The 25,042-nt window shown below is 41.2% G+C and overlaps 1 protein-coding gene across 1 annotated transcript in view; it reads right to left on the bottom strand.

Moving 5' to 3' along the window:
• Positions 1-6,023: 6,023 nt before the first annotated feature.
• Positions 6,024-25,042, bottom strand: part of SLC49A4 (solute carrier family 49 member 4) — a 103,458-nt gene continuing 84,439 nt past the window's right edge. Inside the window, exons 8-9 of the mRNA XM_081314767.1 lie at positions 7,882-8,064; positions 6,024-6,879 (exon numbers count right to left, since the gene is read on the bottom strand). Of these exons, the coding sequence (XP_081170893.1) occupies positions 6,764-6,879; positions 7,882-8,064 (299 nt within the window). The 3' untranslated portion in view covers positions 6,024-6,763. The remainder of the gene's footprint in view (positions 6,880-7,881; positions 8,065-25,042) is intronic.

The raw sequence follows: 25,042 nt of genomic DNA, 5'->3' as shown, positions 1-25,042 counted from the left end.
AAAACAATTATTCAAAGGTAAATCCCATCTTTAGCACTCATAAATATTTTAAGTCCTCAATTTTCACCTTTACATCTTTGTAAGTACAGTGAAGTCACAGGACTACAATTTTTTATCCTGTATGTAAAAATACTTTGCTGCTTATTTTGTCAATTTACAATGCAGAATGGAAAATCACTGGGCACTGACAGAAAACAGGTTTGTTTAGGTCAAAAAACTCTTTCCATCAAAGCTACATATAACCTATTAATATATATTCCTGAGACTTCTGTTACTTCAATCATAAATATATATGCTTGGAATTACATCCCTTTGTTTATTCTGATATCAAACTAATCAATATCTCAAATATTAAAGTAATCAAAAAAGAAATACCTACTGGCTGATAATGCATGTAAGAGAATCTAGATAGAATTAAGCTGAGAGTCAAAATTCTTGTGCAATTCAAAATAACATTTTTTTCTGCTTATTTTATTAAGAAGAAATGTAGCAGAGAATGAAATCTCACTTATAATTTTTTTTATCTTGGTACCTCTATAACAAAGGCAGAGACAAGTCCACTGAGATCCAGCTTATGACTGTAATTGACCTTGGAATTATGGCCATAAGTTGTATCAGTAGTCAAATAGATCATGTGATTGTGCCCAATTTTATGAATTTTTTTAAACAACCTAATGGGCATTTTTTCCCTAGAAAGCAGAAGTAAATGCTGGTTTCGAGAAAAAAATGCTGAAAATCGTGGTCACATGATCATGGCACACTGCAAATGGCCATAAATGCGTGCTCGTTGCCAAGCAACCCAAAATGTGAACATATGCCTGGGGAGGCAGATGGGCAGCCACTAGAATTTCAAAATTAGGTCATAAATAGTTCTTCAAATGGTCACTGACCAGATGTTAAGTAGACTATTATCTGTACTTCCCTCTAGAAGTTATACAGAAATGAATAGTATTACAGCAAGATCAGGAGACTTGGCTGCTTCTAACTTTTCTAGTTGAATTTGCATGAGAAATTTTTTTATGTCTATTTAATAGTTTATTATACAGTGATTCTTCTACCATTTACTATATATATGAAATATGAGAAATTTTTACATTATTGCTGGAAAATAAAATATGATGTCCAATATATATGTAACTACATCACAAAAAACCAATCTCTGGTATGCCAGCAAAATCAGCAATTAAAAATAGTTCTCCGTGTCATTATCAAGCTAGAAAATGAATAAATCAAAACTGCAACCATTGGAAAGACTACTTTGACAAACTTGTTAAGATTATTACTTAATTTCAACTAATATGTATTTAGTTTCATTTTCAGTAAGACACACATTGGTAATAGAGATTTCTTTGCAGACTGTTTTAGCATTCTTTACATTATGTCTTTTTGCAATATGCATTTTTTGAATATGAGGCTGGCCAATTTGTTTGAAAAAATGATATTTGCACTATATAACAGATCAACAAGAGATTATCACATTATCCTAGACAATGTTATGTTTCTGATACATCAAATAACAGTACAGTTTAACTTACAAACATCATCAGAAAACACCAAGCTGAATCCTAAGGGCCTATTGGTAGCTTTCCTTCACTGAATTGGAGATTCTTTTTCAGGAATAAATAATTGAGAATCATGAAGAAGGGCGCTAAAAATTCTTTTGCTGTGAACTGCACCATTTTATACATAAGACATCTATTCCATTGTGTTTTCTAAATCTAATTCTTAAATTCATTTTTAAATAGTGTTCAAGATAAAAAGATAGAAGCTTTAACATTTTTTTTAAAGTAACATATTATATAAGCCAGAACAAGCATGAAACCAGGGTCTCCTATGCAACAATTTTCTTTAAAAAAGAAAAGAAATTCAAATAAGAAAAACAGAGGAAGATTAAAAATGCTTAATTCTTTATCCACTTTTTTTTTCTTTTTAGAAGTCATGGAGGAAAATAGCACATCTTAACAGACAGAATAAAAATGTTTAGCATACCTTCCCCTGTCTCTAGTGACTATTTTCTTTCTTTCTTTCTTTCTTTTTTAAGTCCAAGAGTTCTCATATAAGAGTGGCTTATATGGAAGTTAGTATAAAATGTTTTATAGTCGTAATGTGTTTTTATATGTAGATATCACACATATCTATGATGAAATTCACATGGCAAGCTTGCATAGCTTCCAATAAAAATTATGCATTTATCAAACCTCACTAATTCATTAGGATACATTAAAGCTAAAATAATAAATTAGGTAACAATAAAGTTCAATAAATACAATGGGATTTACCTCTCAGCAAACATATTGCACCATGAAGCAATGAGAAAGAGATTAAACTAAGTAAAGTATTTTTAAATTCTTCACTATGACTAACTCATCTTTTAAAAATTCAGGTTGTCTTCTGTAACAAATTACAGTAATCTTACTGACAAAAAAATCCTTATTCTAAAAAATTAGTCTCTCCTTTATTGATTTATTTTAATGCTTATTAATAAAATCATCATGAATGCAGATGGAATTCAACAATACATGAAAGGATACAGCTTCCCTAATTAGTTATATATTAATTAATTATGTATGGACAAAAACTGGTCCTAGAGTGATGTATAATGGCACAACCGAATGAAAATGTAATCCTAATTAAGTTACAGCCTAACCTTACGCTGATTTATACATAAACTGTACTGAGTTAGTAAGTTTCCAGCCTTATTAATCCACATGCTGCTAAAATTCTAATTACTTTAATTTTAAACTGGGTAAAATGGTGCATATAAACTAAAGGAATGCCTGTTACTTCTGTTAGTAAGCTGAAAAAAATAACATTCCAGAGAGACAAGCCTCCTTGGGCTTGGTCATCTTCACAGGAATTGAAATTTGGCAAATTGTACAAAACATTTTATGACATAAACATAACCATAAAACAGTTTATGACATAATACAAAATGTCATAAAACATTTCCTGTGCTGATGTTTGACTGTACAGTTCAGCTTGGGCTATTTTCATCTGACATCTGAATGGATGTCAAATTTTCCAGTGAAGATAGAATAATAGAAGTTCTGTCAACTGTTGAATTTGGTAAGGGGTATCTCTCTAATGGCAGAAAGTGAAGAAGAACTAAAGAGCCTCGTGTTGCGGGTGTTGCGGGTGAAGAAGGAGAGCGCAAAACTTGGGTTGAAACTAAACATTAAGAAAACCAAGATCATGGCATCTGGCCCTCTCAATTCCTGGCAAATAGATGGGGAAGAAATGGAGGTAGTGACAGATTTTATTTTCCTGGGCTCCAAGATCACTGCAGATGGGGTCTGTAGCCAAGAAATTAAAAGACGCTTGCTCCTTGGGAGGAAAGCCATGGCAAATCTAGACAGCACACTAAAAAGCAGAGACATCACCCTGTCAACAAAAGTGCGTATAGTCAAGGCTATGGTCTTCCCAGTTGCAATGTATGGCAGTGAAAGCTGAGAAAGGCTGAGCGCCAAAGAATTGAAGCCTTTGAACTCTGGTGCTGGAGAAGACTCCTGCGAGTCCCTTGGACTGCAAGACGATCAAACCGGTCAGTCCTAGAGGAGATCAACCCTGACTGCTCTTTAGAAGGCCAGATCCTGAAGCTAAAACTCAAATACTTTGGCCACCTAATGAGAAGGAAGGACTCACTGGAGAAGAGCCTAATGCTGGGAAAGATTGAGGGCAATAGAAGAAGGGGACGACAGAGAATGAGGTGGCTGGATGGAGTAATTGAAGCAGTAGGCGTGAGCTTAGATGGACTACAGAAGATGGTAGAGGACAGGAAGGCCTGGAGGAACATTGTCCATAGGGTCGCGATGGGTCGGACACGACTTCGCAACTAACAACAACAACAACAACAACAACATCTCTGAAAGGATAAGCCAGCAGATCGTGGGTTGTTTAGTAACACAAATATCATGCAAGACTATGATATTTATGCACAAAACTAGAGTATTTTTACTTAGTATTCTATATTACTGCTGATCTATGCAAATTACAAGTTTGGGTTAGAACTAATACTGGAACACCCTGGGAATTTGAGAATTCAGGGCTAACTTGTCAAATGATGTAGTTTTTTTTTAAAAAAAAATTAATATTACAGAATCATTTATAATTGTGTTTAAAGTTGCTCCACTTGCAGATGTTCTGAAATTAGACAGGACAGGCAGCCATGGTTATTCAGTAACAATTACAGACTATCTAGTCAAAAACCTATGGAACAGGCATAAAGCTATCACAAACCGTCAGCTACTGCTTAATAATGTGAAATATTTCAAGTTTGAATTTCTCTGACCTCCTGTAGAGAGATCCCCGACTGCAGTGCTAAAGTGTCTTTCCCTGACGCTCCAGTAACAGAAATGGCAAAGAATGCTGATGAGAGAATATTTAATACATGAGTTCTAATCTGATACGAGGGAGCAAACTGAACAGAAGCAAAATGAAGCATAACAATAAAACATGGGCTATTTCTATTATACATTTAATGTATCTGGCTTTACTACAGTCATGATACAACTGGGGCTTCTTGGCATTGCTTTATCAGGTAAACCCCATATTACTGTATAACAATGATGCGGAAATTCAGTTATTTATTGATTTTATTTAACTATATCCCGCCTTTATTATTTTTACAAATAACTCAAGAGAGTGAAGCTATCCAATACACCTTCCTCCTCCTATTTTCCCTACTCGGCCTGACAGAGAGCAACTGGTCCAAGGTCACCCAGCTGGCCTTCATGGCTAAGGCGGGACTTGAACTTGCAGCTCTTGGTTTCTAGCCTGGTGCCTTAACCTCTAAACCAAACTGGCTCTCATCTAAAAGGTTTTTAAGAAGACAAAGCTTATTATCAGCAGCCTGATTTTACCCTTCTTGTTTCCCGAAAATGTGGGGTATACACTAAGAACTACTAAGCATACTAAGCTTACTTTTTATTATTTTTTATTATATATTATAAAGTCTTTCATCTTCCATGAGGTGCCAAGATTCAGTTCATATGACCAGCACAGCTCATCCTTTACTGTGGCCCTTGACAGCCTCGATGGGTACCATGGCGCCACAAGAGCCAGGCCATTAATGCATGCAATAATGCCTTCCTTCTAGCCCATCAAGTACTGGGGCCTCATTCTATAAAAAGACATCAAATAACTTAACTAACGTTCCTGAAAGTTCATCTAAAGAAATAGTTATGTATAGGAAAAAAATGACAAACAGAAAAGTGCTATTTCTGAATCATAATGACCACGATGGCCATTATGGGAATGAAAGAAATCAAGATGGCAGTTGCAGCACAATACTGTACATCCCTTTATGTGTGTTACAATGAACATAACAAAGGGGAAAGTAAAAGGGCTTCAACTGTGTAAATCACACTGAGAAAAACAAGCTACCTTTAGCAATATGTGACTTGTTTTAGATTTGGTGTATAGGAGATTTTGAAAAATCAATTGAAGATGAAAGAACATTTGAAATAAAATTGTGCCTCTTAATACAGGGTGCAGGAGCAGTAAAAACGTTGTATTTTCCAGCTGATGGTAAATTTCAGAAGCTGCTAATTCTGATATTTTGATCTGTTTTGCAATTCTTATGGCTACTGAGACCACCAATAGGTCTCTTTGTTAAACAGTTATTAAAAAATAAAAGCAGAGCCTTTCATTGTAAACAATTTTGAGGAAAAGACTAACCTATAATAGAAAAACTGTAAACTTTGTTTCACTGGCTTTGAAAGACTTTGGGAAGTTGGCCTTCCTTCCCAATGGAGGGACACACAAGCCAAAAAAATTCTCGGGAAACCATCTAAAAGTCTTCAATACCAAGCCATATTTATAAGACATTATCACTCCTTAAAAACAGAAATAATTTCCTATATAATGACTGTAATTCTCTACCCACTCTCCTAAATGTCTATATTAGGCTATAAGGCTATAAGGCAATTACAGTTAAATAATTTCACATAATTTATAGCACCAATTGCCAAGAACCGTTTAGTAAGAAGTCTCTCTTTCTCCCACTCTGTGACTATGTATGTGCCTGTCTGTCTTTTGGAGTGGAAAGTAAAAGACTGGTATCCCTAGATTAAATAAAGAAAAGTAGCTTCAAATAGAAAAACTAGGTAGATGTTAAAGCTTTTATCTTGTATTTAACCAAAATCCTAGTGTAGTGTTATGCCAATTCCCTCTTAAACAAGATGATTCACAGTGAGAGAGCAACAATTTATTAAGTCCTAGCAACTAAGTTGAAAATCTGTCATCACGGAAGCTCTAGTATGAACATGCCACAATGAAGAAATAACATCTAAAAAATACAAAGCAAGACAAATGTGGGATTATCAGAATTCTCACTAAAACACCAGTTAAAAAAGAAAAAGAGTTAAAAAGAAGCTTTTATCCATACAAATTCCATCATTACTTCCTAACTGTGATGATATTGCTATTATACTTTTGTTATACGTATTTTCAATTGGCACACATATTTGCCGTTAGACAGCTTATTAAATAAAATATCACAGTTCATATTTCTTCTAGCACACATTCTTCTGAATAGGTATTTTTTTTTAAAAAAATTCTAATTCCATTCAAAGGCAAGGCTCATCATAATAATCTAAATGATAAAATACCGTATTAGGAATTAAAAATAACCCATTTTGTTTGTAAATTCAACCAAAAAATCCTGGTGATTTTTTGAATTTGTACTGTAACCTTTAGTCTATGTGTTTTTCAAGAAAACAGGTCAAATCCAGTATTATTTTCCATCTTCTTTAACTTTAGGTTTTCATACAGAGACAACTACATCCAGATAAAGTCTATCATAGGATTCCCTGAAGCATAAGATGAGTAGAAGGCTTAGTAAGCAGGAACCGGGGAGGCACCAGTTAAACCAGGAAAATTCTAGTGGAAGAAAAAAAAATAGTTTAGTTATTTGTGTAACATTGTACTTCATTTCAATAAAGCAGTAATTCTAAAAACAGGCTCACAATCTAGACTCCACAATCAGTGGTGGGATTCAGCCGGTTCGCACCACTTCGGCAGAACCGGTAGCTAATTTTTTGTTGCCCAGGCCCAGAATGGACTTCCGGAAGCGGCATCCACATAGAGAACCGGTTGTTCACATATTCGAATCCCACCACGGTCCACAATACTTTTGGAGGGGATGGAGAAGTGCTTTTAGCCTCAAGGCTATCTTCAGGTGAAAATCAACAGGCACAAAATGAGTACTTTTACCAAAAGGAGCCGGTCTCATCAACAACAGGCATTGGGAGAAACCATGTCATTAGTGACTTCTGAAAGGTTTTTCTATTAGCTATCATATTTGAAACACATAAAAGAAAATTAAGTGTACAAAATTATGTCTCGGCAGAAAAAACAAAATCGCAAATCAGAGCCCAGATTTTGTTTTTCAATGAGAAGTGAAGGAACACCCACTTGATTCTCTATTTCTCTTATTCACTCCACACATCTTTAGATCTAAAAATCCTTCCAGTATTACGGTTTACATCAATCCTGTATCCACAGGCTAAATATAAAACGCAGTATATTGTCTTGAAGTCCTCCGTGTTAAAGAGGAAATATGTAACAAACCATTGCTACCAGAGACAATTAGATATTGTAATGAATGGTTCATAATTGTATTATTGATTTTATTAAAGAAACCCACTCAGGGAGAACGTAGCAATAAAAATAAAGATTAAAAAAAGAAAGCATAGCCATAAACTTTAATACAATTAAGGTGATTGACAGATAGTTTAGACAAACACTTAGAGGGCCTGGTTTCAACATCATTAGCATTAGTAATAGAAGAGGTGTATGCAGTCTACCTTGGTGAAGGAAACTCTGAATGAAAGATGTCTCACTGGCAAATTTATAAGAGCAAGCATTCAAAACACTTCTTACCTTTATGGTAGAAACTAAAGAAAAATAACAGAACTCCCATGAACATGTTATTTAGGAAGGTGACCACACCACAGGTAATCCCTTCAGGAACAGGATAGACCGTTTCCACAAAAAGTTCAAAGAATATAGGAACGCTGCTGTTCAAGAAGACGCCCAGCAAAATGCAGGAAGTATAAAGTGTGGCTGCAATGAAAGTAAATGTTCAGTGATTCTGCACCACGACTCAACTACTGTACAGTTTTATAATAATAATAAACTGATAGGAACCATTTTGATCAGATTTTTATAACTTTAAATATAAGAAATAAATGGGGCTTTCACATAATGATTTTTTAGTAGGGTAGGAAAAGAGAAGACCAATTTGCCAACCATAATTGTAGATATACAGTATGCAGATTTCCTGCTAGCAATAGAAACACAATAATTAGTACATTTGAGCCAGTATGCCACAAATACAATCTAAGCCTAGTTTTATACCATGCACGTGTGTGCATTCTATGCAAGCCAGAATTTCTAATTTTGAAATTAACTCACTAGCCAACATACAATTGTCATATCCTACATGCATAAGTTACTTATTGACATCATGAAAAAAGGGATAGATTCAAGAATAGGTGCTACATGAATACAGATTTGCAACAAATATGTGTGACCAGTGCAAGAAATAAATAGAAGTGGTTTGGTCATATAAATTCAGTGGAGGGGTAAGACCAAGAAAGTCATGGCTGGATGAAGTTACAAGTCTGTCAAAAAGAAAAACAGAACCTTAAAGGTCAAAAGGCAATAACCCGAGTCAACGTGGTAGAAACAAAGATGATTTAGAAGGACAAAAAGTTACAGAGTGGTATATTGTAGAATGTAAACCAGATTTAGCTATATTTTCTTTTTGCGTTTCTTATACTGTATCATTAGTTTTGTTTTCTTATTAGTGCTGCTATGCTTTGCACAGGGTGGCTTATGTAAAAAGAAAATAGCTTGAGGCATACAGTATATGGATGTGTGGTTTTTTTTGTGTGTATGTGGCTTAGCTATATTACTTGAGTATGTGTAAATTTGATCCAAATACATTTGATCCAAATATGTGTAATGATATTTTGGACAATCATAGCTACCTGAATGACAGAAGGCATGTTACTTTGTTCACATAACATATAACTGAGTAGTCCGGCTGTAGAGAAAAAACCTGGAGTTTCTGAATCTATCTTCTGTAATTGAGCAGAAGGATTAAGGCGTCATTTTTATTTCTCTTTGTAATGGGCAGATATCTTCCTGTCATTTGTATATGCTTATTTAATGAGCAGAGAACTTACTGGTGGACTAACAAGTGGATCCAACTGAAAATATCTGTAGGCATTTGTGCATCTATGCATAGAGATGAGTACATATTCTCAGAATTATACTGACATCCTTTAGAACTCAACTATTGCAAATATATCACAAGAATAAATGAGCTGTTACACAATCAGGCCTGCAAATGTTTTTTCTCTCTTGAGTAAATATATCTCTGCTAGGCATTGGCTAGCTTAAGCTCCTTATTCAGAACAGAAGAAAACTACATGAATACCATCTAATAAAAATAATTTCCCAATTTAGTAATAATATAATTCATTGTCAGATTTCTAAACTCAAGAGGCCTCCTGTTTTCCATGACTGAACATTCTAGTAGAGCTTAATTGAAAGAGCCCAATTTAATATTTTACCAAAGGCTCTTCTTGTCCCAGAATAATATATAAATAGTGGAGTACACTCTCAACGAGTTTTGTGGTTTTCCTATTTCTGCTGCAGCAATGGCTCTGGTGAGATAAAGCTAGATCATCCAAAGCAAAGCAAATGAAATCAACAATTGTGGTCTCATAGGGAGCAAAATAAATTTCTTGATAGTCCAAAATAAAAATCTTAGCTTCTGTCCTGGGCTTTATAAGTTACTAAGAAGAATGGGTATTCTCTTCCTCAGCCTACTAATTTTATTGGATGGATATAAACAATAATGGCATCCCATTCCAAAGCACTATGTGTCTGCTCTACACTTAACTAACGTGAAGCTCATTTGCATACAGAAAGGTTTTACTGTTTAAAGAATTAGGTCAGAGGGTGCGAACTTTAGATCCTTAAGCTGAAGCTATTATTATAAAAAGTGTCGCTTATTTCTTAAATGTAAACATGTATATTTATTTAACTCCAAATAAATAAGCAAACAGAACCTACTATTCTACAACCAACCATCAATTAATCTTTTGTGCTTTATACACCAAAAATAAGAAATGGTTCTACTTTGGGCATTATGGTCAAATAACATTTTAATTACTGAGTTCATAGGTCCTAGTATCTACTAACAAGAATACCTACATTTGTGTAGATATTCTCAGAATATGTATCTGGTTTGATGAGAAGAGATGGGGGATATTTTTATAATATAATCCCAAACAAACTAAAAAAAAAGTGATCACGGATGCAGAATGTTATTTCAAAGTGCTCAAGTCAACCGTAAATTATGCTATGTTTATAGTAGTTCACTCCCCATAAATATTGCCATGTATGAAATGACCATTAGGTTACATGGAATATAGTGTCCAGACTGGGAGTGAACCTGGCCATTAACAACTAAGTTTAATTCCTCTGCCACTTTTTTAAAAGTTCTGTGTTCTTTCATAGCTAGAAATAAAATTTCTTGTGTTGCTGGATGACACATTTGCTAGAAGAGTCGAAGAGGAAAAACAAAACATTTGCTTTCTAATAAATCTGGCCTTCAAGGACAATATACATGTTCCAGTGGACTCTTGAGAGGATAAGAGAAAAAACAGATTAAATTCAAAAGCTCTTTTGGGATAGGCAGGGGAAGGCTAGACTGCAATGTTACAATAATGTTTCTATCATGGAAAATATAAACCAGAAAACAAATGTTTAATATCTCATTTTCATTGTGGAAACTTTGTATCTAGTATTGTCCTAACCTCCTAATTAAACAGTTAAGGCAGAAGGCTTTTTTTATAACTGAAGGCAAGTCCTAATCAATAATAAGTCTTGAATGGTAAGTCAAGATTGGTGCAAGTGAAGTATTTTGCCATTGTTAAATCTGATGAGTTGGGGAGGGGCGGGGGGGGGGAGGAAAAATATGTCAACTAAAAAGAGTTCATCTGCTTCAATCCCCCTTTCCTATCCATTTCTAATTCTTTTATGTAGTTAATCCTGACTACGCCCACACACATAGACCTAAGACCCCCCCACACACACACAAAATTCCCACACCTATCCTAGAAATATCTTTACCCTCATGAAAACTTAAGCAAGCTGAATAATATTGAATAATATTGTCTCTTTGAGAGTGGCACACTGAAAAAGACTCCCATTCACTAATATATGACATGAAAAATAAGAGATTGAGAAGCATAGGAGATAAGGCGCAGAAACTTTTCTTTTTAACATGGGTTTGATTTTTTTTGATCCAGGAAGAAAATCTTTTTTAAAAACAAAAAAAACAAAAACATTTCATGCTGAGAAAAACAATATGGAAAACAAACTGCCTGGACTTTGAATAGAACAAAATAGGCTAGCTATTATACATATTATGGCTTTAAGTTATCTTTTTGTCTCCTCTAACCAAGATTTTTTTAAACTGTGAAATCATTAGCAGAGCTAATAGGTTTTTTTAGCAATCAATTTATGGAAGCAGTCTATTAAGAGCAATGATAGCAACCAATTAGTTCTAACATATATTGCAATACTTTTCCTTGAAGTATCTGGTATTATAGGTAAAAAGAATTGAATACACTGACATAGGCGTACAGATGTGATTTAAGAAAGCCACAATTTCTCACCTTTACCTTTCTTTCATTAATGCCTGGGGGAGGGACTTCTGTCTTCTATACTGTATTTTCTAATGCTCAGCCTTGCACCCACCAAATATGTTGCACTGCAACTGCCATCATCCCCATGCAACACAAGCAATGGTACCAGAGTGTGGAAGGCTATTAGGTTGTATATTTTGGGTCTACAGACTTTGAAAATGTTTACTGAAAAGCAGAGCCCAAACTTCTAAACACACACTGCAACTAGGTCAGTTGCTACTGTGTGCCTTCCTCTTTTTTCTAAGGGCTAGGAAGGGCTCAGCCCTGTTCTACCAGGGCTAAAGACTCAGAAGCGTTCAACTTAACAACAGTGTAGTTTGTTTGTTTATCAAGTTCATATAGCTGCCCATCTCACAAAATGTGACTCCAGGGGACATACAGTAATTGAGTAAAGCAATAAATATATAAAAAAGACAATCATTTAAAAATATAAAAGTCATTAAATATAACAACCAGAAGGCATAGGAAGAGTGAATAACAACCACAATGATCTTACATAGTCACTGGTTCCCTGGGACATTTCCATGTTGACATTGCCAGGTTTTGAGGGACTTCCTTGGACAGTAATTATTTAAATAAGGACCTACTTGCGGAAAAATGTGAGTTTACTCAGTTTAAGTAATAGTAAATTACTTGGGTGTGCAAACAGATCTAAACATACATCCTTCTCACACATCCAAAAACTGCCAGGGGTGTCAAAGTGAGGACAGGATATCACAGCCTTCGTCAACCACAGCAACTTGCAGAAGTGGGAGCTTCAGCTCCCAGAATTCATAGCAATGGCTATGCTGGTGGGGGTTACATTTGGAACTTGACTTGTTGTTCCTTATTCAACCGGCTCTTGAGAAATGTTATTCTGGAGCAAGCAGGCCAATAGGAAAGTTCAAGTTATAAAAGTTTGCCTTCTTAGAACTCAGTACTATTTTACCTTTGCTATACCAGTGATAGCCAAGAGATGATTCATGAGTTACTCTTCTGCAGTCCGATTGCTGCTTGAAATTGTGGTGTGTATTAGCCTTCTCTCTCTGGCCAGCTGGCTGCCACCTGGTGCAGAATTTATTACTGCTTTTTATAATGGGATGAGGGAAAGGAGGAGGAGGCTGAATGAAGAAAGGGATTTGCCTCCATAACAATTGAATCCATGAGCTTAAGGGAAGCAGGATATCCTTCATGATTCTCAACAGAACTGAGATAACTAAAATGATTCTATAGTCATTGTAAATTGAAATGACAGGCATTAGGAATTCATGACAAGGCACAATCTGTTCAAAGGTTTTTCTAGTTATCCGTAGTCATAAATATATCTTGGAATTCAAAGTCCCCCCACTAATTTATCTAAATAAGGACAGCAATTACTTAAATATATCCAGTTAAAACAAATGAAATGTAAAATACCCACAACATCTGCTTTTATTTAGTAATTTTATTATTTCCTCATCTTTATGTGCACGAATGGTTTATGCAACAATGGTGAGCAAAACTAAGCACAATTCCTGTCAATATTTATTAACAAAGAAAGCCATCTTCCTCTTTTGATAAATCTCAGTGATTACTTTAAAAGAAAGCACACTTGTTCAAGGAGCACTAAAGAATACAGAATAATAGTTGAAGGGAACTTGGAGGTCTTCTAGTCCAACCCCTGCTCAAGCACTATCCTCACTCTAAATGAGATTTATTTGCTCTAAAATATACTACTAAAATTCCCATTGCCTTGACTTTTATATTGGGTGAAGAGGAGGCATCCTAGGGCAACAGTTTTTGAACCAAGGCAACTCAGATTGGCTAATGTACATATGAGTCCCACATCTGGAACCCATACACTAGAGGAAATGACATTTGGAAAAGTTATAGCTACTCCAGGCTGGCTGGGCTGCTGTTGCAGTCACATGATCTACATTTTGAACATTTCATGATAGTTTCCCAGCCAATCTCGCAATTCTCCATTCCCTCCCCCACCCAGCAGCAAAGAATTGACTCATCATTAGCTCTTATAGAAGCAACAACTTTAAGGTAATGAAGAAAGGCCTTGATAATTTAGTTGCTTTATGTGCCCCTTCTCTGGCACATGTTTAGGAACTCAAGGCACAGACATATTGCTCTATCCTCCTATGGTTTTTCATAACAACCAGTCAGGGTTGTGGCTGCAGATGGGAATCGAAGCTTGATTTCTCTAGTGTCAGTCAAATACATTAGCCACTACACCTTATTTCTTGCCTAACCTGTTTCATTTTTTTCAGTTTCCTACTCTGAAATTGAGTGTAGATTGCCCCCCTTTTGGGCTGCTAGAAGTCAAGTAAAACAATCCTGTCCCTAGCTGTCTGGATGTCACGTGGTCCTATTTTTAAACTGTCTTTGTCAGCTTCCTACAACTCAATGGAGAAGCCAGCTGGTATTCTGAGGTGAGAACAGCAACACACATCATTGTGGTAAAGTAAATAAGTAAGTAAAAATAAGACAAAATATTGTCAGCATAATCATGCCATGTGGAAAGAGAGAGGCGTTATCATGATCATGTGATGACATCAAACATTATTGGGATGTGGTAAGGAAGAGGAGAGATGAAGAGATGAAGGAGAAAGGGAAAAACACTAATTACTACACAAGTTCCTCAACATGACCATAGCCATTTTCAACAACAAAACCTCAACAGAGAAAGATCAAGGCAAAATTCATGATTTGTAAGATGTTAATATTTCTGGTGATGTTGGTATCATGGGCAAAGTTTGCCTTCACTGTTGTGCATCCCTATTCCCTAGAAAAACTACCAAATTCTGCTGTATGAAGAGAAAAGTAGGGTAGGCAAATTGCAACCTATCTAATGAACTCCTCAACTTATATATAGCAATGATGAACCTACTGCAAATTAGTTCAGGAAAAACATCAGACAACACAGGTCCTCGACTTATAACAGTTCAATGACCCTTTAGTTACAACGGCAGTGAAAAAAATGACTCATGACCATTTTTCAGACTTATGACTATTGCAGCATCTCCATGGCCACAGATGCTTGGCAACTGACTCATATTTATGACGGTTGCAGTGTCCCAGGTCATGTGATCACCTTTTGCGGCCTTCTGACAAGCAAAGTCAGTGGGGAAGCCAGATTCATTTATCATCTGATTTACTAACTTAACTGCAGTGATTCACTTAACAACTGTGGCAAGGTCATAAAATGGGACAAAAGTCACTTATTAACTGTCTCAATTAGCAACAGAAATGTTGGGCTCAATTGTGGTCATAAGTCGAGGACTACCTGTAGAAGTGTCTCTTTCAAATGAAATCCTTTGATGCTAAAGAAGTCCTTCCAATGAGGAACAGATGGAATCCTTCTACCATTATTCAAAAGCAAATCCATCATTACATCAGACACTTAACACCAGAGTTCAACCTGCAGGTCAAATTTATTCAAATTTACTTCATGGATTCTCAAGACAGCATAGAATTCAGCGTGGTATACATCACAATGATAGAATTCAACATGCATTGTTGATTTAATGGAGTAACTACTACAACAACGAAACCTTGCAAAAGAACAAGCTGAAGACATGTCAAAAACCTCTATCACCATTAATCCTAACTGAAGGCCAGCATTTGAACACGAGAGCAAATTTAATGCACAAATGGACTAAGTTGCTGTCATTATAACACCGAAACTGAACCAACATCATGGCACATTATGCTGAAAGAATGAGGAGATGGTTTGCAAATAATTTCAAAGTTCATCGCTCCTACATCAGTTTTCAATACATACTTTTCTTTCTTTGGACAGGCATCATCAGCTCCAAATGATGAACAAGAAAGTAATGGCAATGCATTACTGTGCCTATCAAATAATGAACCATGAGAATGAGTTTAATAGCCTTCTAAGAGAAGGATATCTATTCCAGCAACATGTGGTTGATATGGCTGCTAAGACTGAAGGCAAGATGCTAAATTACACAATACCAATCTGCCTGTGGACATTCTGTTTCTCTGTTAAGGTAAGGAAATATCTCTGAAAGGATGACCCAATAAGGCATGGGTTGCTGATGTGATATAAAATTAGCTACATAAAGTTGTTGTGTCATTCTGATGCTCCCCTTGGCTAGAATTATCTGAGTAAACAAGCATCTCTCTGAAATGACTGTCTTCAGCCCACTACTATGATTAGAAAGGTACACCAATTGGGCTCTATTGAAAGGCTAATATCAAGTATACAGCAGAAGAAAGGCAGAGTGGGGGACTCAGAAGAGGTGGTAGTAGAGAAGGAAGTGTTAGAAGTTAAGAGAGGCCAGATAGGTGGTTCAAATGGGTGTGGAGTGGTTTACTGCTAGTGTTGTCTTGATAAAAAGGTCTTCATACTTTAGTGAGAACTTAGAACAGAGGTCTTCAAACTCGGCCCTTTTATGACTCATGGACTTCAACTCCCAGAATTTCTCAGCCAGGCCTGCTGGCTGAGGAATTCTGGGAGTTGAAGTCCATGAGTCATAAAAGGGCCGAGTTTGAAGACCCCCGACTTAGAAGAAGAAAAAGAGGAAAGAAAAACCACAGCAGAAGCAGGATCAAATAAGGGAAATATTTCACAATTATAGGAAGAGCAGCAGGAATTCTAAAAGTTGAATGTGGTCATAGATATGCTCTTAGTTTGATGGATCATGGCTAAGTGGCAGACTTGATGAGAACTGTGATTTCCAGTTTCATTATCAACATCTTTTAGAAAATTCCTCCTGCTTCTTAGAAGAAAGCAGAATATTTGAGAAATATGACCCTATGGAATATGTACCATTAACGTAGTGATGTGCTTATAATAATATGTAAAATAGTTCCACACCATATGGCAAAAGTAAAATACGCTAGAAAAGCAAGGAATTTCAGAGGAATATTAGAATAGGCAGATCAACATTGTAAGAGTATATTTTACCTACAATGGGCAGTTTTGCTTTATTTAAAGTTGTGGGATGTCTCAGCAGGTAGTAGCACTTAGCTAACTTTGAGTAGGATGGGTAAGATTCCCCCCGCACATGCGTGCTAGTCGTTTCCGACTCTAGGGGCCGGTGCTCATCTCCGTTTCAAAGCCGAAGAGCCAGCGCTTGTCCGAGGACATCTCCGTGGTCATGTGGCCGGCATGACTAGACACCAAAGGCGCACGGAACGCTGTTACCTTCCCACCGGACTGGTCCCTATTTTTCTACTTGCATTTTTACGTGCTTTCGAACTACTTAATATTTGGATGGGCTCCAAATTATGGACTTGTTCAATAGACTAGATTTTTTGAAAAACGCAGGTGATGAGAAGGACAAAAATCCTTGGAACACTGCCTGAAAATTCTACAGGGATGCGGTTACAAGTAACAGAGTTCATCTCAGTGGTGTATTTATCCTTAATCGCTTTGAATAGTCAGCCCTAAATGCCAGCTAAAAGCCAGCTTAATTATTACTGGTTTGACCTAACTTCACACAATTTGGTAAATAGCAACATGATTAATCGGTATCCATTGACTGAAAATACAAAGTATTCTACTGCAATTGTCAAGAGAGGTACTAGAACACATAAACGGATTGTTCTTGGTTCATACTATTTCCAACTGAACAAGTAAAAAATAATGGCTCCCCTTCTAACATTAACACAAAATGCTTTTATTTTAATGTTACCTCAACTTTGATTTCTTAAAAAAAGAATCTCACATTCTTGTGCCACAGTCATTGTGTGCTGCCTGATTTCAAACTCCAACTTTAACTGAGAGAAAAAATGACCTCCTGAAACTTAATTATCATGTTAAAAAAAAGTTCAACCATATCAATTCCAAATAAGCTTTGAAAAAGCATTTAGCCCAAACTCTAACCATGTGGTTGCATTGGGCCACACTGCAAAATCCGTGAAACTGACAGGTGTTGTCTATATTGCTAGCATGGAATGCTACAAATGGACAACTAAATTCTGTTCTTTTCTTCCCTTATAAAAGCTGCAGGAGAGATCAGTGTCAATAGGCCCATTTGAAGACGACCAGGCAAAGTAAATATGAATCCTGTTCCAAAACATAGTAAGAGACATATTAAATTTCCCAAATGAAAGAATGAAAAGATGTTGAAACTAGACAGGGCGAAAAGTTTAACTTGCAAAGGGCCACAAAAGTATGCACAATTTTATGCTAATGGGAAATATGAAAAAGTTGTTGGCTGAAATGATTTAAAAGAGACAACAGTTGAGAAAAAGCTTTATAACAGAGGGATTGCTAGGAAAAGATTGAGAACATAATCTGCATATAGTAATGAAGTTAAGGAAAGCAAAGAATGGTTAAAATTAAAAGAAGTAGGAAGAATGTAGAGCCCACTTTTATAGAAATAAAGGATTGTTTTGGAAGTGGGCATGAAGGGCTAAAGAATTTCCAGATTGTAGTTAAGAATAAATGTGGTAAAATGATTTGTGATGAAATCTAAGTGAAGAAATGCAGGACTAAGTACTATACTTTAAAGATATTATGGGAACGACAGGGACAGTTTGAAGGGTGAAATTGAAACAAATACTTTAAACACTTTTGTTCTAGAAAAAAAATGAAAAAATCATAAACACTGTTAAGAATGTTGGAAAATACTAAGGCTGGCCAGTGTTGAAGCTGTAACTAGAAAAAAAATATTTATATAAAGGTGTGATTATAGATTTGCTTTGTTTATGAAATGGTTGTGCAACTTATTTAACGCTTGGGAAGACTATATTCATGCCTGAGGATGGAAAGAATGCCACTACTGTTCCCTTAAAAAAAGTACAAAAGATGAGGGAGATGAGGGAGTAGGGGGTTAGTGTGTGAAATGTACTCGGGAAAGCTTTTGGCAGATTTTTTGATTGTAAGATCACAGAGGTTACAGTGAATAAAATTTGTGAAGTGGTGCAATTCTATGCTGGGAAGGAGATGTGCAGACCAGATTTTACTCTTCAGGAAATAATGGAGAATTATATGAAAGTGATAAAATAATCTTACAATTTGTTTGCTAATTTAGAGCAGCTGCAGAATAAATTGGATACGCCTGACGTACAAAATCTTTGCACCAATATGGAGTTGAAGGTCAGACTGTTCAGTGTAATAAGTGTGGCATATAAAAAATAAAGCGTGAGAATCAATGGTATGCTTAGCAAATGATTCAACAATGTCAAGGAAGCAAAGCGAAGAACTGTTAGTTCCCTTAGTGGTTAAATGTACAAGGAATGCTTGTGGTAATTGGGACAGTTGGGACATGAATATGTGTATCCTTTTTTTTTTGCAGATAATGTTATGTTGCTGCCTAAGAACCAAATCAGTTATAGCAGAAGTCCCCAACCTGTGGGCCGTAGCCCACTATCAAGGCTGCAGCCACGTGGCCACCGGGACGCATGAAGGAATGCCGCCCCGCATCCTTCCGGCGCTAGCACCATCCCACCCCAAGCATCCTGCTGGCACTAGCACTGCCCCAAGCATCCTGCCAGTGCTAGCACCACCCTGCCCCCGAGCATCCCAGCGGTGCTAGTGCTGCCCCACCTCAGGGCGTCACACTGGCACTAGAGCCGCCCAGAGCATCCCGCCGGTGCTAGCATCACCCTGCCCCAGAGCATCCCACTGGCACTAGTGACACCCTGAACATCCAGCCAGTGCTAGCGCTGCCCTGCCTGAGTGCCCCACCAGCACTAGTGCCGCCCCGAGCATACCGCCGGTGCTTAGAGCTGCCCCGCCCCATAGCGTCCCACCGGCACTCATGCCGCCCATAGCATCCCGCCAGTGCTAGCACCATCCCATTTGCAGCACATGTGCCTATGCAGCCGTTTGCACGTGCACATGCGTGCAGCCGTTTGCATGTGCTTGTGCACAGCCCATTGGTGTGTATGCACAAAGTCATTTTTGCACACGTACGTGCGTGACCCATTTGCACACACACACATAGCAGTTCTTGCCTCTCTTTTCAGGCCGACAAACCAAAAAGGTCGGAGACCTCTGATTTACAGTGAATTTTTGATGGCACTCTGAAACAATATGGATCTCAACATTTATTTATTTCATTTACATCCCACTTCAACCTTGCAGTTCTCTGTAGCCCTACATTTATTTTATTTAAAACATTTCTATAGCAGCCCATACGGTGGATGGACACCATTTTATTTATTTAATTATATTTTTATACCGCCCTTCTCCCGAAGGACTCAGGGCGGTGTACAGGGCAATAAATATAAAAAAGCGGAATACAAAAGTTAAAAATGATTAAATATTTAGCCCAGTTTAAAACAGTATTAAAACATATTAAAACCCCAACCCTAACCCATCAGACCAGGTCAGAACTGCTCGAATAGATATGTTTTTAAGTCGCGCTGGAAGGAGCGGAGGTCGGGGGCCGTCCGGAGCTCAACCGGCAAGCGGTTCCATAGGTCTGGCGCGCCCACAGAGAACGCTCTCCCCCTGGGGGCCACCAATCGGCATTCTTTGATCGGAGGCACCCTGAGGAGGCCCTCTCTGTGGGAGCACACTGGACAATATGCTCTTCTAAAGAGAGCTGTGAATCTAGAAGGACCCCCAAGTTGTGCGCCCTATCTACGGGGGGTAATAGCTCACCCCCCGTGGCCAAAGATGGAATAATCGGAATTTCCCGGGATGCCGGCACGAACAGCCACTCAGTCTTGTCAGGGTTGAGTCGAAGCCTGTTCCTCCCCATCCAGACCTGGACCGCCTCCAGGCAGCGGGACATCACGTCGAGGGCATCACTGGGGTGGTTTGGGGTCGAAATAAAAAGCTGGGTATCATCAGCATATTGATGATACCCAACTCCAAAACCACGAATGATCTCACTCAGCGGCTTCATATAGATGTTGAACAAGAGAGGCGAGAGAACCGATCCCTGAGGAACTCCACAAATGAGAGGTCTCAAGGTCGATCTCTGCCCCCCTGCCAACACCAACTGCGAGCGTCCCAGAAGGTAGGAGGAGAACCACTGGAGAACTGTGCCTCCCACTCCTAACCCCCTGAGACGTCGCAGCAGGATACCATGGTCGATGGTATCAAAAGCCGCTGAAAGGTCTAAAAGGACTAGGACAGAGGAGTAGCCCCTGTCCCGAGCCCGCCAGAGATCATTCACCAGCGCGACCAATGCCGTCTCCGTGCTGTACCCGGGCCTGAAACCCGATTGGTACAGGTCTAGATAATCAGCTTCATCCAAGAACAAAGGGAGCTGTTGCGCCACCACGCTCTCAACAACCTTCGCCAGAAAGCGAAGGTTGGAGACCAGACGAAAGTTGTTCAATATTGCTGGGTCCAAGGCAGGCTTCTTGAGGAGGGGTCTCACCACCGCCTCCTTCAAGGCGGCGGGAAAGCTACCCTCACTTAAAGAGGCAGTAATCACTGCCTGGAGCCAGCCTCGTGTCCCATCCCGGGCCGCATAAGTCAGCCAGGAGGGACACGGGTCCAACAAACACGTGGTGGAGCTCAGCTTCCCCATGATCTTGTCCACGTCTTCAGGAGTCACAGGGTCGAACTCTTCCCAGATTACATCGACAAGGCTGCCCGTATCCTCATTGTCAGACTCTGCCCAGTCGGAGTCCAGACCGGTCCGGATCCGAGCGATTTTGTCCGACAGAAATCGACTAAACTCCTCGGCTCGACCCTGCAAGGGTTCCTTCCTCACCTCCTGATTAAGGAGAGAGTGAGTTACTCTAAAAAGGGCGGCCGGGCGATTATCTGCGGACGCGATGAGGGTGGCAAAGTGGTTAGACCTTGCCGCCCTCATCGCCGCGAGATAAGTTCTCGTAAACAACCTTAGTCGTAACCGGTCGGATTCGGATCGGCTGGATCTCCAACAGCTCTCTAGGCCCCGTCTCCGACGCTTCATCTCCTGGAGCTCCATGGAGAACCATGGAGCCCATTGGGATCTGCGCCGGGTCAAGGGCCGCATGGGTACAACTTGGTCGAGTGCCTCTGTGGCTGCCCTTTCCCAGGCTTCCACTAGGGCATCGACCGAGCTGTGAGCAAAGGAGGTAGGTGGGGGCCCAAGCGCCGTCTGGAACCGCTCAGGGTCCATCAGGCGCCTAGGACGGAACCATCTTATTGGCTCAGCAACCCCACGGCAGGGAGTGGCAAAACGGAAGACCAACCGCAGGAGATGATGATCGGTCCATGACAGGGGTATAATAGTTGGGGAACCCCCCCGAGATCATCTAACCACCGTCCAGATAGAAAAACCATATTGAGCGTGTGACCCGCCCCATGAGTTGGGCCCTGAATAACCTGCATCAGGTCCATGGCCGTCATGGAAGCCATGAACTCCCGAGCTAACTCAGATGATCCCCCCAGGGATGGTAGGTTGAAGTCACCCAAAACCATAAGTTTGGGGAACTCAAACACCAACCCTGAGAGGATATCGAGAAGCTCAGGCAGGGTTGCTGCTACGCGACTAGGCGAAACGTACACCAGCAGCAAGCCCAACTGAGCTCTAGGGCCACATCTCAGGAGGAGGGACTCACACCCGACTATCTGGACCATGGTGGCCTCCCGCGGACATAAGGTCTCCCTCGCAACTACTGCCACTCCACCACCCCTACCCTGGGCCCGAGGCTGGTGCAGCACCCAGAAGCCTGATGGGCAAAGATCAACCAGGGGGACACCGCCCTCTGGGCCCAACCAGGTCTCCGTAATGCAAGCCAGGTCTGCATGCTCCTCCTCAATCAGCTCCCGAATGAGAGGTGCTTTATTCATTACGGACCTGGCATTGAAATACACAAGCCTGAGCTCAGGTGGCTGCTCATCCTCGCTCCCGGTACCACGGGCTGAAATCAGAGGGTCGGAGCGCATCACCACTTGGAGACAGCGGGGACGCACTCCCGGATATTGATACGGCCGTCTGTTCATACACCTGCGGCCATTCCCTACCGCCGTGGGAATAGGCAATCCCACACCCCGCTCCGGGGCCCTGTAGGCCCCCAGCCCAACCCCCACCATCAAAGCTGACACCAGCCAGATCATAGAAAAACTCCAAGAAGTAATGCAAGATTGGAAGATGTGGAAAGACCTGGCCCATGGAATCACCAAAAGTAGGACACAACTGAATGGATTATATCATCATCATCATCATCATCATCATCATCATCATCATCATCATCATCATCGCAGTCCATCTTATAACCAACTCTAGGCTGCTCCTTGGGGATATTGCATATATGCAAACAACTGAAATACCTACTGTTTAATAAAAACAATAAAAATAATCTACCGTATATACTTGAGTATAAGCCGAATTTTTCAGCCCACTTTTTGGGCTGAAAAATTCCACTTCGGCTTATACTCCAGTCAACAAAAAAAACTTACCGAGGACTTGTGCGCGGCCGAGGCTTTGGTGCTTCCGGGATCGCCCGCACCTCTCCCAAGCCACCGCCGTCCGAGACCTGCCGAAGTTTGGGGAGGTTTGGGGAGGTGCGCGCGCACCTCCCCAAACTCCGCGCCTTGCCTGCCTGCTTCTTTCCGCAGCGGAAAGAAGCAGGCAGGCAGGGCGCGGAGGAACGGAGACTTGCCGACGTTTGGGGAGGTTTGGGCGCCTCCCCAAACCTCGGCAGGTCTCCGTTCCTCCGCGCAGACCTGCCGACGTTTGGGGAGGTTTGGGCGCCTCCCCAAACCTCCCCAAACGTCGGCAGGTCTCCGTTCCTCCTGCCGACCTTTGGGGAGGTTTGGGCGCCTCCCCAAACCTCCCCAAACCTCGGCAGGTCTCCGTTCCTCCTGCCGACCTTTGGGGAGGTTTGGGCGCCTCCCCAAACCTCGGCAGGTCTCCGTTCCTCCTGCCGACCTTTGGGGAGGTTTGGGCGCCTCCCCAAACCTCGGCAGGTCTCCGTTCCTCCTGCCGACCTTTGGGGAGGTTTGGGCGCCTCCCCAAACCTCGGCAGGTCTCCGTTCCTCCTGCCGACCTTTGGGGAGGTTTGGGCGCCTCCCCAAACCTCCCCAGGTCTCCGTTCCTCCTGCCGACCTTTGGGGAGGTTTGGGCGCCTCCCCAAACCTCGGCAGGTCTCCGTTCCTCCTGCCGACCTTTGGGGAGGTTTGGGCGCCTCCCCAAACCTCGGCAGGTCTCCGTTCCTGTTTGGGGAGGTTTGGGCGCCTCCCCAAACCTCCCCAAACCTCGGCAGGTCTCCGTTCCTCCGCGCAGACCTGCCGACCTTTGGGGAGGTTTGGGCGCCTCCCCAAACGTCCCCAAACCTCGGCAGGTCTCCGTTCCTGTTTGGGGAGGTTTGGGCGCCTCCCCAAACCTCCCCAAACCTCGGCAGGTCTCCGTTCCTCCGCGCAGACCTGCCGACCTTTGGGGAGGTTTGGGCGCCTCCCCAAACCTCGGCAGGTCTCCGTTCCTGTTTGGGGAGGTTTGGGCGCCTCCCCAAACCTCGGCAGGTCTCCGTTCCTCCGCGCAGACCTGCCGACCTTTGGGGAGGTTTGGGCGCCTCCCCAAACGTCCCCAAACCTCGGCAGGTCTCCGTTCCTGTTTGGGGAGGTTTGGGCGCCTCCCCAAACCTCCCCAAACCTCGGCAGGTCTCCGTTCCTCCGCGCAGACCTGCCGACCTTTGGGGAGGTTTGGGCGCCTCCCCAAACCTCCCCAAACCTCGGCAGGTCTCCGTTCCTGTTTGGGGAGGTTTGGGCGCCTCCCCAAACGTCCCCAAACCTCGGCAGGTCTCCGTTCCTCCGCGCAGACCTGCCGACCTTTGGGGAGGTTTGGGCGCCTCCCCAAACCTCCCCAAACCTCGGCAGGTCTCCGTTCCTGTTTGGGGAGGTTTGGGCGCCTCCCCAAACCTCCCCAAACCTCGGCAGGTCTCCGTTCCTCCGCGCAGACCTGCCGACCTTTGGGGAGGTTTGGGCGCCTCCCCAAACCTCCCCAAACGTCGGCAGGTCTGCGCGGAGGAACGGAGACCTGCCGAGGTTTGGGGAGGTTTGGGGAGGCGCCCAAACCTCCCCAAACAGGAACGGAGACCTGCCGAGGTTTGGGGAGGTTTGGGGAGGCGCCCAAACCTCCCCAAAGGTCGGCAGGTCTGCGCGGAGGAACGGAGACCTGCCGAGGTTTGGGGAGGTTTGGGGAGGCGCCCAAACCTCCCCAAACAGGAACGGAGACCTGCCGAGGTTTGGGGACGTTTGGGGAGGCGCCCAAACCTCCCCAAAGGTCGGCAGGTCTGCGCGGAGGAACGGAGACCTGCCGAGGTTTGGGGAGGTTTGGGGAGGCGCCCAAACCTCCCCAAACAGGAACGGAGACCTGCCGAGGTTTGGGGACGTTTGGGGAGGCGCCCAAACCTCCCCAAAGGTCGGCAGGTCTGCGCGGAGGAACGGAGACCTGCCGAGGTTTGGGGAGGTTTGGGGAGGCGCC

The sequence above is a fragment of the Vipera berus genome (genome assembly GCF_964194415.1).
Source record: "Vipera berus genome assembly, chromosome: 1".
Taxonomy (NCBI): domain Eukaryota; kingdom Metazoa; phylum Chordata; class Lepidosauria; order Squamata; family Viperidae; genus Vipera; species Vipera berus.
The sequence above is the reverse complement of the archived record's forward strand: the minus strand, read 5'-3'. Positions and strand labels throughout refer to the sequence as shown.